At 36.7% G+C, this 15,033-nt stretch overlaps 1 protein-coding gene across 1 annotated transcript in view; it reads right to left on the bottom strand.

Moving 5' to 3' along the window:
• The window catches only part of LOC127800484 (cyclin-dependent kinase E-1), a 79,916-nt gene that overhangs the window by 12,048 nt on the left and 52,835 nt on the right, over positions 1-15,033 (bottom strand). Inside the window, exons 14-15 of the mRNA XM_052335108.1 lie at positions 4,963-5,181; positions 4,814-4,883 (exon numbers count right to left, since the gene is read on the bottom strand). Coding sequence (XP_052191068.1) covers positions 4,815-4,883; positions 4,963-5,181 — 288 coding nt within the window. The 3' untranslated portion in view covers position 4,814. The remainder of the gene's footprint in view (positions 1-4,813; positions 4,884-4,962; positions 5,182-15,033) is intronic.

Raw genomic sequence — 15,033 nt, 5'->3', positions numbered from 1 at the left:
CTTACTTTGTACATGATGTCATGTAGAGTGGTTTTGCTGCCTCTTGATCTTGCCTATTCAGGTTTGCTACCTACTTAGTAACTTGGAGCGGGCAAACCCCTTGTGTGTCTCCATAGTCAAACGGTATGTCGGCTTACTTAGTAACTTAGAGCGGGCAGAGCCCCTGTGCATTTCCAGTGTAAAACGATAACTCTTGAGCAGGATTCGATTTAACGATTAGGTACCCGAGTGTTTGTTCCAATTCGTGTCCTGGGGTTGGCTGCTCAACAGCACACTTTGGTGACTCTTGCTGGGTCATCCCTTTGGTCCTAGTTTGTCACTTTGTACACATTGTCAGCTTGGTGGCTCTGTCTGTGGTTGCTTACATGTTCACTGCATGATCCTGGTCTTTGCAGAGCTTCACTGATTCGAAAGACGTGTTTAGAGTGCCACTAGTTTTGGAGCTGACACTTTGATCAAGAGCTATAACTTAGAATTTCGATCACGTTGCTTCTTTGTTTCTTTATGTTGTTTTGATCTCGTTTGTGCGGGGATCTTGAGTGTTTTCTTTATTTCGTTTGTTGTGTCATTGTGCACTAGGGTATACCCTAGTTTGGGTTCTGTATAGACGTTTTCTCTATCTATACATATATTTTTATATAAATAAAAAAAAAAAGAATTTTGCATATCTCGAAAAGTTGTTCCCTTTGTTATTCAAGAATACAAATTCCAATTTGTTTCAATGTGAAGTGTGTTAATTTTCAAAGCATACTCGAAGTTCATTTCCAAATCAGCAATATAAACCCTCTCGTCCATTTGCTATGGTTCATGGTGATGCGTGGGGACCTTCTCGCACAAAACATGTTTTGGCATCTCATTGGTTTGTGTCCTTCATTGATGACCACACTAGATTAACATGAGTATTCCTTCTGAAAGATAAGTTTGAGGTTGATCAAGTCTTCAAAAATTTCAATGCCATTGAGAGATTTATGAGATTTATTCTCATAGAAATGTGTATATGGTCAACTGATGATTAGCTGATAATTAGGGTAATTAGCTAGGCTATAATTATCCACATAATCTATAATCATCTCCATGATTACCTCTTTATCATTGATTGTAATTAGCCTATAAATAATAGAATTGAGAGGCTAATATCTCAAGTTTTCTCTCTCAATCACTTTCACATGGTATTAGAACTTGTGTTGAGAAAACCCTAAGGGCCTGTTCTCTTTGTCATTTTTAGGTCATTTTCTGTTTTCAATTTTTCAAAACACTGAAAACATGTTCTCTTTGTTATTTTCAAAAACGCATTTTCGAAAACAACAAAAAATTTTGTAAAGGAAATGGAAAACAGCAAAAAGCCGTTTTAGCTGTTTTTAGCCAAAACACGGCAAAAATTGAAAACACGAAAAAACGCAGGCGTTTTCCTTCTCACGCACTCCCAAATCTTGCTCTCTTCTCTCTTCCAACCTCCACTTGCTCTCTTCCAACAAGCAACCCAAATCTTCCATCACCACCGCCATCATCGCCACTGCCCTCCAACGCCATCACCGCCACCGCCCACCAAGTCCTGATCCGCCACTGCCATCGCCCGCCTCCGCCATCACCGCCATTGCCCTCCAAGCCCAGATCCGCCACCACCACCACTACCATCGCCCACCACCGCCTTCACCTTCTGCCATTTCTTCTCTGCGATTTCTTCTGCCCTCCACACGATTTCTTCTGTTATGTAAAATGATTTTGGATAAATTTTTTCTGTTGCTATTTATGGTGAGTAATCTAAATTTTAAAATTAATGTCAAATTTTTATTTGTAGGTAAAAATAATTTTATTATGAAATTATTAGTTGGATCAAATTAAAAATGATTTTAAAAAGTATTTTGTAATTTTAATACATTATTATATATGATTAAATCATCGGTTATTCATGGTATTATATTTTAAATTTATTAAATTAAATTTATAATTTATTAATAAATATTTACAATTTACTTTGAATCAAATTTATTAAATAAAATATCATACAATAATTTTTCTCAAAATCAGTGAACGCGTTTTTCAATTTTCAGTTTTTGAGAAACATTTTTTCAAAATGACAAAAAAAAGCATTTTCAATTATCCCAAAACATAAAACTGAAAATGAATTCAAAACTCAAAACTGAAAACTGAAAACTGAAACACGAAGAGAACACCACCTAAAAATCCCTTGTTGTGTCCCGATTTCCAGCAAAAATCAAACCCTAGTTTTTCGTTTACTCACAACTGGCCGAAACTATTGGCACATTATTCGATGTTATTTTTGAAAAACCAATTATACCATCATCCTCAAATCCTCTAGATTGGCCAACCCTTGGTGCTAGGAGGCAATCAGCGAGGCCACATGCCCTCACATGCAGAACGCTTCCGCCTCCACGCGTCGGCGTGTGTAAGCGCGTCCGTTGTTGTCTCGCCTCCAACCACTCCAAATTGGGACCTCTAGCACCCTTTGAGCCCATCTCTTTTGTCAAAACACTCACCATGTCTGACCTCAGTGACACCATCTCTATCTCTGGTGCTTCCATTTCAATATTTGATGCCTCCACTGCCTCTCAAACCTTTGTTGTCTCCAATCTCGAGACACCCAACATCACCATTGTCAAGTTGATAGGGTCTACCAATTATCTCTTATGGGCAGCTTTTGTCAAAAAGTGGTTCAAAGGAAAAGGCCAAGCTAATCATCTTACCACAAAAGCTGAAAGTGTGCTAGCAACCAACTGGGCTAGATGGGAACAAGTTGATGCCCAATTATGTAGTATCCTATGGCAGTCCATTGATCCATCAATCTTGCAGCTCTTTCACCCCTTTGAAACTTGTGTTGACGTATGAAAAGAAGCCAAAGAGTGTTATACGAATAATATCCAACGTTTGTATACTATGGTCTCCAATATCAAGAATCTCAAGCAAGAGACTTCCATGAAATCTTATCTGGGAAAGGTTTGTGCACTTGAGCAAGAATCTGGTGGTTTTGACTAAGATAGAAGACTAATAGCAACTCAAGGACATAATTGTCAAATATCAAAGCTTTTGACTCCAAATGCATAACCTGCCAATTCAAAGCATGGCCAAGGATGTAGGGCAATTAATTGGAAACATAATCGGCTCTTTTGAGGAAATAGGTAATGATTCTTGAGATGTGGCTTGGGGTAGATTTCTCCAACTGCAGGTCAAAACTGATACATCTAAACCTTTGAGAAGAGGTTTAAAGCTCTCCTTCCTTGATACAAGTCTGATATGGTTCTGGTTAAAATATGTACATCATCCAATATCCAGAGGTAGCTGTGGATACTGCTCGCTCACTTTTGAGGAGTCCCACAATTCCCAAGATACCACAATCCATAGAGCTAGGGAGCTGTGGCTACAGCAGGACCGTCATGAGGGAGATTTGGACAGGTTATCGATGGCATAGAAGCAGATTTTAAGTGTTTATTTGTGTTTATGTTTGGGAATTGTTTCTTTAATGTATTTCTGGGTAGTTTTTATTTTATGTTGGAAATACACGTATGTATTTTCAATTTGAAGGCAATTATTGTTGGAGACGTGGAGCCTGATTTGATTTATGAAGCCTACATAGAGCTGATACCCGGGGTGTCGTAGTTCAGTCAGCGGACAGGGGTCAAGGGGGCAGTGCACCTTGCCCAGGGCTAGGGGGTGGAGCCCCCGAAACTTAAACAGGCCCAAATTAGGAGTTCTATTTTTGTGCTAATCTTCATATATGAATATGATTCTTGTAATTATAACATTCTCAAATAGTGAAAAAAACACCTATTGCAACCGTAGACATAGATATTCTTTGTCAAACCACATAAATTCGGTTTTATGTGTGTGTGATTTTGTTCCAAGTTTTCTTTATCACTTAATTCGTTCCCTAACAGTTATGGTCAGTTTCTCATAAAGCATGGCTGGACTTCAAGATTTATTTTCCTACACCTCTTTGTGGTTGACTTTAATTTCAGAGTTTCTCATGGAGGGTGGGAATCTACAAAATCCAGTCATGGTGGCGATCAATTTCATGTTTGCTGGCAAATTTTGATTTCTCTTGAGCTCCTATATCCATTCCATCTCCTTAGTTACAGATGACAGACTTGCAGCAGTTCTTAGGTTGATGCAACCTAGTGTTTGGACAATCAAGCGTCTCAAAAGTTTCTGGAAATCAGCTCCTGCACTGGAGGCAAATGCAAAATCAATTTTGACAGAGTTATAGATTTGAGGCAAAAGGTGGCTGTAGCTGGAGCAGTAATTAGAGATCACAGGAGCATTCTCATAGCAGCAACAACGATGAGACTGCCCTGTATTCCATATGTGTTCTATATTGAAGCTGTGGCCGCATTAGCAGGTGATTCCACGGCAGATGTGTTCTATATAACAATGAGTATTTCTGGATTTTCAGCTTGAAGGAGATTCCATGGCAGTCGCCCCACAAGCACCATGGTTGAATATGGACATAATATCCTCACGGTTGTTGCCAAACTGGCATTGACTCATTGCACAGATATTCTTTATGGTAGAAAAGAAAGCAATAGATTGGCACATCTTTTTGTCAAATTAGGAGCTGATCAATTTCAGGTGTGGAACCATGATTTCCCACCTGCAGCAGTGTCTATTGTTTTCGGAAGATTCCTCCTTTGAATGAACAATTTCTTTCTCTAAAAAAAAATAAAATAAAATTGCTAGGTGCACAGATATTTGGATCTTGATTATGAATTCCACTCTACATAAAATTTTCAATAATAAATGCAATCTTTCAGATCATCCAACAGATGCAACAGCAAAAAGAATGAAAAAGTAGGTTTACCTCAAAAGCGCCTTGACTTCTGTTGTGGAGGGTATCCTGGCATTCCCATTCCCCCATCTTTCCTTCTCATCTATTTCCAAATTATAGACCATGCATTAGCAAGCAATAGCTTTAACATGGCAAACAAGCTTGAATTAAATAGAGAGAACCTGTTGCTGTGGGTGAGCCTGGCCTGCAACACCCCGCTGCATTGGCATGTTGCCAGGATTCATACCACCCATCCCAGCCTGGGAAGTGAGATTGTAAGCTGCAATGCCCTGAGGTTGCATTCTTTGCATGGGAACCATAGGCATTTGCCGAGGTACAGATCTACTTGGCATGACATGGGGCCCTGGCATGTTCCCGGAAACAGCATTTCCTGTTGATGCCTGATTAAAATTACCAAAATATGAGTAAAAACAACCACAATTCTTCTTTTCTGTTGGGGGGGAAGGCGGGCAAAGAGCTCTGCATATGCCAGCATCATATTTGCTAAGATAGTCAATGGTATAAATTCAAGGCAATAGATCGTTCTGATTTACACGTTGTGACTTATTACCAACAAAAGGTAGCAAAAATTCTGTTGAGACAATGTTATATGTCAAATTTTCAGGGTAAGAGTTCTGCAATATGCCAGTATATTTGCTAAAGTAGCCCATGGTACAAATTTAGGGCAATAGATTGTTCTGATTTACACATTGCTGTGTCTTACAACCAACAAGAGATTGAAGGTGGCCAAAATTCTGTTGAGACAATGTTATAAGACAGTTGATTTTTCCAAACTAAAAGCAGAAAGGGTTGTTCCACGAACACAAGATCTTATGAAAAGTCTTAATTATCAATAACTCAAAAATTCTTGTTGCAAAATAATTGATATTGGAATAGATCACTGCACTATTGCCCCCAGGTTTTGAATCACCTAATGGTTCTTAAAATATTTAAGGAATTGGTCTGTGCTATATGCATCCTCCAAATTATTTCATTATTTCCCCACCTTAGCATTTTATCTTAATGTGTAAAAGATGAAAATCAAAAGGTGCTAGTAAATGAGGGGGCAATCAAAGAGATATGGAAAGGGAATCTCTCAAAGTTATTCAATAAAAGGGGAGAAACAAGTGCTATATTTCGGGGTGTCATAGTAACTCTAAAGAAAATAAGAATTACACATTCCATAGGAACATTTCTCCAATTGAAATAAAGTAAACTATGAAAAAGATAAGGAATAGTAAAGTAGTTGGATCAAATAATATCTGGATATAAAAATGGAAATGCAAGAGAGCATTTTTAGTAGAATTATTTAATGTGATCCTTAAATAAAAAGGATGTCAAATGAGTGGAGAAATAGAACTTTGGTGCATATTTATAAAAATAAAAGAGATGCTAAAAATTGTGAAATTTATTAAGGGATCAAGCTAATGAACCACCCTAAATAAAATTGGAGTGACATCTATTAAAAATAAGATGTAGAGGAGACGTGATTAAGATAGTTTAAATAGGTGGGAAAAAGATTGTTAGATGCATAGTTTAAATAAGTGGGAAAATGATTGTTAGATGCACTTGTAGTGCAAGGGGGTGAAATGGAGCATGTTTGTAGCAAAACAGGGTGAGGAAGAGAAAAAAGAAAGTGAAAAACCCCTAACATAGGATATAATGGCCTTGAAAATAATATAACCACTGATAAAGATGGTTGGAGGTTGATAATTCATGAAGTTGATCCCACGTAGTGGAATTAAGGCTTGTAAACGTTCTTGTGTCATATTTATCTTATAGCATTGGTTCAAAATATTGGGCAAATAGATGCTATGATAGATGTGCAACTATAAAAAAAAAAAAAAAAAAAAAAAAAAAAAAAAAAAGAAGAAGAAGAAGAAGGAGAAGAAGATAAAATGAGAAATGAGATTATACATAACAAGGTTGAAGTGGCGTTTACAGACAATAGGATGTGAAAGACAAGACGAATATGGTTTGGATGGATGAAAAGAAGACTAGTAGATGAAATTGCGAGGTTTGGATGGACGAATATGGTTTGGATCCTAGAGCTACTAAGTGTGTTTTTGTGGGATACTTTTTAACACAGAAAGAGTACAAATGCTATCTTCCACCGACTAAAAAACTCTTTATTTCAACAGATATTACTTTTGTTGAAATTGAACCCTATTTTACATCCTTATCTTCAGATGGAGACATCAATTGTGGAAGATACGGATAATTTTTTTCTTTTTAACTTACCATCATCATCCCTTAAACATACACCTGAACCTGAACTTGAGCCTTCTTCACAAAACCATGACCATGAGCCCTTCCTACAACTTGGTTCACAAATAGAAGGGGGAAAGGCCATTGTTGACAATTGATTTTCACATATTTACTCAAGAAAGACAAATCCAGAACCCGAAACAAGGCTAGACCAATCATTAGACCCAACACTTGGAAATGTGGTAGTATCTCTTAGCTCTCCTCCTAACATGGATCCCTAGACTATTTACACAAAAGACATTGATCCCTGGCTAACATTGATTTGCCCATAACACTTAGGAAATGAATCAGAGAGTGCACAAAACATCCCTTATACCCAATATCTCATTTTGTAGCCTTTAAAAGAGGCTCCCAATCTCATAGAAGTTTCCTTGCAAACATAAACACAACATCCATTCCCACAATATTATCAGAGGCTTTAAATTGTGAGAATTGGAAGAATGCTATGAATGTTGAAATGCAAGCCTTAGAAAAGAACATTACTTGGGAGATTGTGGATTTATCAAAAGAAAAGAAACCGATAGGATGCAAGTGGGTCTTCACAGTCAAGTATAAAGTAGATGGGACACTTAAAAGGTACAAACCTAAGCTGGTAGCTAAAGGATACAACTAAACATATGGGATAAACTAACAAGAAACCTTTGCCCCAGTAGCCAAGATGATGTCACAACCCTAGGGGTATATCTATAATTGGTAGGTAATAATCTTGTATGAGCTGTTAGTGCTAACTAAATGGGGGTTAGGCATTTAGGGGAAAATTACATGGAAATACCCCTAGGGTTCAATAGGAACATAGCTGGAAACAAGGTTTTCAGGGTCAAGTAGGCACTATATGGCCTAAAGTAGTCACCGAGAGCCTAGATCGGGAGATTTTCCAAGGTAATGCAGGCTATGGGGTACAAGCCAAGCCAAGGGGATCACTCCCTATTTATAAAACACTCGGGTTCAAGTTCAATTACTACTCTTGTTGTTTCTATTGATGACATTATAGGGACAGAAAAATGATGAAAATGAGAGGCAAAACTTGGGAAGATATTTGGCTAAGGAGTTTGAGATCAAGGAATTAGGGAATTTGAAATATTTCCTAAGTATTAAAGTGGCACGGTCTACATAAGGGATTATATTCCAACATAAGTATACCCTTGATCTTTTGAGAGACATAGGAAAATTGGCTTGCAAACCATCCAACATCTCAATTGATCCTAATAACAAATTTGGTGAAGCAGAGGGAGATAGGGCCATAGACAAAGAAGCATATCAAACATTGGTTGGCAGGCTATCTATCTTAGACACGACTGGACATAGCCTATGTAGTTAGTGTAGTGAGCCAATTCATGCACGAAACCAAGGAACTTCACCTGCAAGCAATCTATAGAATTCTACACTACATCACTACCTTAACGAAACCCTAGGAAAGGGAATTTTATTCAAGAAAAGTGACAAACTTACCTAGAGGCCTACACCGATGCTAATTACGCAAGCTCAATGGTTAATGAGAGGTCCACCACGGGTTATTGCACTTTCTTGGGAGGAAACTTAGTTACTTGGAGGGGCAAAAAATAGAATGCCGTGGCAAGATTAGGTGCAAAATCAAAATTTCGGGCAATGGCACAGGGTATATGTGAGCTGCTATGGTCGAAGATTATTTAGGAAGATCTAAGACTCGAGTGGGATGGTCTTATGAAGCTGTATTGTGACAATAAGTCTGCAATCAACATTACACGCAATCCTATGTAGCTTGATCAAACAAAACACGTTGAGATTAATCGACATTTTATTAGGGAGAAGTTAGACATTGGTCTTATCTGCACCCCTTATGTACTGAGTGAATCACAACTGGCAAATGTCTTAACCAAGGGATTCAATAGTCTAGTCTTTCATAAGATTATAGTCAAGCTGGGAATGAACAATGTTTATTCACCAACATGAGAGGAGTGTCAGGAATCCAGGTAAGAGATAGTATGTAATTAGTCAATATTCTATTGGGAATTAAGGCTGTGATTATGTCCATATTATTGTAAATAGATGATTACCCCAATTAGGAGATTGGGAGATTTGTTTCCACGTCTATGTAAGCATCCACTATGTATATGTTGATTTTCGAGTATTTTTCCTTAAGTTCCCTAAAATTGCACAATTACACACCAAGCAATGTATCAAAGAGCATCAGTTCCCACTAGTAAGAAATAGATGCTATGAAGCACACTCATGCATTACCAGTGAATTTTGTCAATGCTTAATGTAAAAGGCACTGCTGGCACAGTCAACCAAAGAAACTAATTTTAATACTACTATCAAGAATGATACTATTTTGTTTTATAGATTGGAAACACCTGGGATGAAGAATAGGGCTTGTTTGGGTTTTTTTTTTTTTTCCAATTTATTTGTTTTCATTATTTTCAAAATTGAAAACCTTGGCAACATCTAAGTATTATCATCAAGTTTTTATTAGTTTTTATAAAGTTTTCATTAAGCATTGTGAACATTTTTTATACGAATCCAATTCAGTTTCTTTTTTGATTTTTGATCATTTTCTTACTTGTCATTTCCTGTATATATATATATATATATATTGGTCATGTTTCCCATCTCCATCTCCACTATAGCTTTCCCAGTTCCACTTCTTATTTTGGAAACTATGCCTAAAACTATGATGGATCTATAAGAAAGATAAAGATAAGGAAGAAGAAATGAATTTTAGTTGTGTTCCTGACTCTAATTGGACATTCTATGCTCTAATTTTCAATTGCATTTGAAGGAAAAAAGCACACTGTGATATAATAAAAGCATTTGAAAGCTCTAAGAACAGATAAAAATCTCATTTACTTTTGAAGCATATTTATAAATAATAGAATCATTTTATTACAATTGTAGAAGAAAACTAAAAACTAGGTATATTTTCCACTTCCACTTGATTACAATATATATAGGAAAAAGAAATCAATCAAATCCATATAACTAAGAAAAAATGAAGGAATCCTAATTACATCAATTGCTAATTTATATCAATCAATCAATTCCAATAATTAAAATTAATTATTGTCAATCCCACAACCATAGATTGTGGGATAAGATTGATTATAATCAGTCACATAGATTGAGGGATTGATTGGGATTGATAATTAATCCCATAGATTCTGAGATTGTTATAGCCTTTAAATCTACAAAATATTTGACCAATCACAGACATAATCATAGCCTTGATTCATGACTCTCTCTCTCAAGCTAGTGAATAGATATTGTCCATTCCCAGCTTGGGTGTAAGATTGTGAAAGACCTAACTATTGAGTTTGTTAGTTAGAACATCAGCTAACTGTGATTCGCTTAATATATAAGACGTGTAGATAAGACCATTGTTCAATTTTTCTTTAATAAAATGTCAATCCACCTCAATATGTTTTGTCCGGTCATGCTGCACAGGATTGTGTGCAATGCTGATGGCCAATTTATTGTCACAATAGAGCTTCATAAGACCTTCCCACTTGAGTCTTAGATCTTCCAGAATAATCTTTAACCATAATAGTTCACACATCCCATGTGCCATTGCTTGGCATTCTGATTCTACACTTGATCTGGCCACGACAAATTGTTTCTTACTTCCCCAAGTAACTAAGTTTCCACCTAAGAAAGTGCAATATCCTGAGGTAGATCTTCTATCAATCACTGAGCTTGCATAATCTACATCAGTGTAGGCCTCTAGAGTGAGTTTCCCTCCCTTTTTTGAACAAAATTCCCTTTTCTAAAGTACCCTTGAGGTAATGTAAGATTCTGTAGACTACTTGCAGGTGAAGGCTATATATGGGTTCATGCATGAATTGACTCACTATACTCATGGCATAGGCTATATCTGGCCGTGTGTGAGAGGTAAATTAGCCTGCTGACTAACCTTTGATATTCCTCTTTGTTTGTGTCTCTATCTCCCTTAGCTTCACCAAGTTTGTGATTAGGGTCAATTGGAATGCTAGATGATTTGCAAGCCATTTTCCCTATGTCTCGTAAAAGATCAAGGACATATTTGTGTTGGGATATATATATATCCCCTGTTTGGACTATGCCACTTCAATACCTAGGAAATACTTCAAATTTCCTAATTCCTTGATCTCAAACTCCTTAGTCAAATATCTGCTCAAGTTCTGCCTCTTCTTTTCATCATTTCCTATCACTACAATGTCATCAACATAAACAATAATAGTTGTGACAAGACCAGAACCTGAATGTTTTATGAATAGAGTGTGGTCCCCTTGGCTCGGTTTGTAACCCATGGCCTACACTACTTTGGAAAATCTCTAAAACCAAGCTCTAGGTGACTGTTTTAGGCCATATAATGCCTTCTTGAGTTGAGTCTACAAAACTTAGTCCCAAGTCTGTTTTTGTTGAATCCTGGGGGTATGTCCATATAAATTTCCTCCTCAAGGTTTCCATGCAAGAAAGCATTCTTCACATCAAACTATACCAAAAACCAATCAAAATTAACTACTAGAGATAAGAAAATTCTCACCGTGTTCATTTTGGCTACCCAGGCAAAGGTTTCTTGGTAGTCTATTCCATATGTTTGGGTATAACCCTTAGCTACCAATCTAGCCTTGTATCTTTCAAGTGTCTCATTTGCTTTATACTTGATTGTGAAGACCCATTTACACCCAACAAGTTTTCATCTCTTTTGGTAAATCCACAATCTCCCATGTATTATTCCTCTCAAGAGCCTGCATTTCAACATTCATGGCATTCCTCCAATTTTCATAGTTTAAAGCAATATGGTAGGAATGGATGTTGTGTGTATGTTTGTCAGAAAGCTTTTATGAGATGGAAAGCATCTTTTAAAGAATACAAAGTGAGAGAGTGGATATAAGGGATGTTTAGTGCACTCTCTAATTCCTTTCCTTTGTGTTATAGGAAAGTCAATATCAACCATGGAATCAACATTAGAAGGTGAGTCAATAGATGTTACCTCATTTCCAAACATTGGAATTGATGATAGGTGCAGCCTTGGTTTGGGTTTTTGATTATTTTTTCTTGAGTAAATATTTGGAGAAATCATTTGCCAGTGGTGGTCTCCTCCCTAGATTTAGGTTCATGAGTTTATGAGGTAGAGTCAAATGCAAGTTGTTCAAGTAGAGGTTTAGGAGCCGGAGCCTGGTAGCAGAAAGTTAGGAAGGAGCAGCTCATCCTTATCTTCCACACTTGAGGTGGTCTCCCTCTAGAGAATGGTGAGTAAAATAGGGTTCAGTTTCATCAAAGGTAACATCCACAAAAACCAAAATTTTTTTAATAATAAGATGATAGCATTTGTGCCATTTTTGTGTAGAAGAATAGCCCACAAATACACAGTTAAGAGCTCTAGGATCCAACTTCCCCTAACAAGGGCTCTAAACATAACAGATAAAACACACCCACATACTTTAGGACTAAGCTAATTTGTGGTAGGAAAACAGGATAGAAGCAGGATAAGATTGCCATAGGGGTTTGAAAATGTGACACTCGAGAGAGTAATCGGTTTATGACATGAGTGGTTGTGAAGACAGCTTCTCCCCAAAATTGTTTAGACACATTTTTGTGAAACAACAATGCCCTAATAGTATCTAGGTTGTTTTTTTTCGTTTGGCAATCCTATTCTGTTGAGGGGTAGAAACACAAGAGGATTCATGAATAAGTCCCCGTTGAAGGAAATAGTGGGAAAGGGTTAGGTTGAAATAATCCCTTGCATTGTCTAACTAAAACCATTTGATTTGTGCCCCACATTGATTGTGGATCATAAAAAAGAAATTGGGAAGAATATCGCTCACATCGTATTTAGATTTAAGAAGAAAGACCCATGTAACCCTTGTGCAATCATCAATGAACGAAACAAGCCAACGTGCCCCAGAAACATTTGGAATGGTTGATAGACCCCAGATACCACTATGAATCAATTCAAAAATGAGTAAGACATCTGTTATTACTAGCTGAAAAAACAGCACGTCTATGTTTAGCAAACTCACAGATATCACAATGAAACTCTCTAATATCAAGATTTTGAAACAACAACATATCCAGCCATTATCACACTATGTGGGGTCGGCTACATGAATTCTAGATTTCTATGTATTTCTGTCTTTTGTCATATTTTTATTTAGGCCCATACACTTCATATCAAACTTTAATGTCTTTCTCAAAGTCTTCTTGAGTTTACCTCTACCTTTTTTTTTGACTAATTATTCAATTTCATCAACTCTTCTCATATGAGTGTCTCTTGGTCTTCTTCTCACATGATCAAACCATCTTAATCTAGTCTCTCTCATCTTCTCCTTGATTGGCACTACTCCTACCTTATTACAAATAATCTCATTTTTAATTTTATCTTTTTTTGTATAGCCGCACATCCATTTTAGCATCTTCATCTCCGCTACGCTCATCTTTTGCTCATGCTAGTATTTGATTGCCCAACATTCTGAGCCATATAACAAAACTGATCTTATAACTGTACTATAGAATTTTCCTTTCACTTTTAATGGGATTTTACCATCACATAACACCCCCGATGCATTTCTTCATTTTAGCCAACCTGCCTTAATTCTATGCATGACATCCTCGTGAATTTCTCTATCTTTTTAAATCACTGATCCCAAATATCGAAAATGGTCTTTTCTTTTTATGATTTGGTCTTCCAATTTTATTATAACATCCTCCACTCTTGCATTTTTACTAAATTTACATTCCATATATTCTGTCTTCTTCTACTTAATTTAAATCCCTTAGATTCTAAATTGTTTCTCCACAACTCAAGCTTAGCGTTCACTTCCTCATTTGTTTCATCCACCAACACTATGTCATCTGTAAATAGCATACACTATGGCACCTCTCTCTGAATGTGTTTACTGAGTTCATCCATTACTAAATCAAATAAGTATGGACTTAGTGCAGAACCTTGATGCAATCCCATTATAATTTTAAACGGTTCAGTATCCCCTCCGCCTATTCTGACCCTTGTCTTTGCACCGTGATACATGTCCTTAAAGGCTTGTATATAGGTTATTCGGACTCTTTTCTTCTCTAAAATCCTCCATAATACTTCTCTAGGGACCCTATCATAGACCTTTTCTAGATCTATAAACACCATATGCAAGTCTTTCTAATGAGCTCGATACCTTTCCATTAGGCACCTCAGTAGGTATATAGCTTCCATTGTTGACCTACCATGCATGAAACCAAACTGATTTTCTGAAACGTTTTGTTTCTTTTCTAAACCTCTACTCTATTACTCTTTCCCAGAATTTTATGGTATAGCTCATTAACTTAATTCCTCTGTAATTTTCACAATTTTGAGCATCTCCTTTGTTCTTGTATATAGGAACCAAAGTACTCTTCCTCCACTCATCTGGCATCTTTTTTGATATAAGGATCACGTTAAATAATTTCGTTAGCCAGGAAATGCCATTTTCTCCCATGCATTTTCATGCTTCTATTAGTATATTATCTGGTCCCACCGCCTTATATTTTTCATCTTTTTTAATGCTTGCCTTATTTCTTTTGAACTTATGCGTCGATAAAATGTATTACTCACATTCCTTTCGGAGTTACTAAGATGTCCCAACCTAACTCTTGTGTCCCCACCATCATTGAATAATTTTGTAAAATACTCCTTCATCTCTCCTTAATCACTCCCTCATTCACTAATACATTTTGGTTTTCATCTTTCATTCATTTCACTTGGTTTAGATCCCTTGTTTTTCATTCTCTTACTTTAGCTAATTTATATATATCCCTTTCTCCATCTTTTGTATCAAGTCGTTTATATAGAGATTCTCATATGTTTTTGACATTGCTTCACTAACAGCTCTTTTTGCTAATGTAATACCCAGTATTTAATATCAAAGGCATTTTTGGGAATTGAAGTGTCAAAAATGGAATTTAGCAAAATTTCGGGCGTACGTGTAATATCCAAAACATGAATGAAAGGCAATAGTCCATATCAAAGCAAGTCAATGAAGGTAAAATAGCCCAAATAA

This window comes from Diospyros lotus, chromosome 4 (genome assembly GCF_014633365.1).
Source record: "Diospyros lotus cultivar Yz01 chromosome 4, ASM1463336v1, whole genome shotgun sequence".
NCBI lineage: Eukaryota > Viridiplantae > Streptophyta > Magnoliopsida > Ericales > Ebenaceae > Diospyros > Diospyros lotus.
The sequence above is the reverse complement of the archived record's forward strand: the minus strand, read 5'-3'. Positions and strand labels throughout refer to the sequence as shown.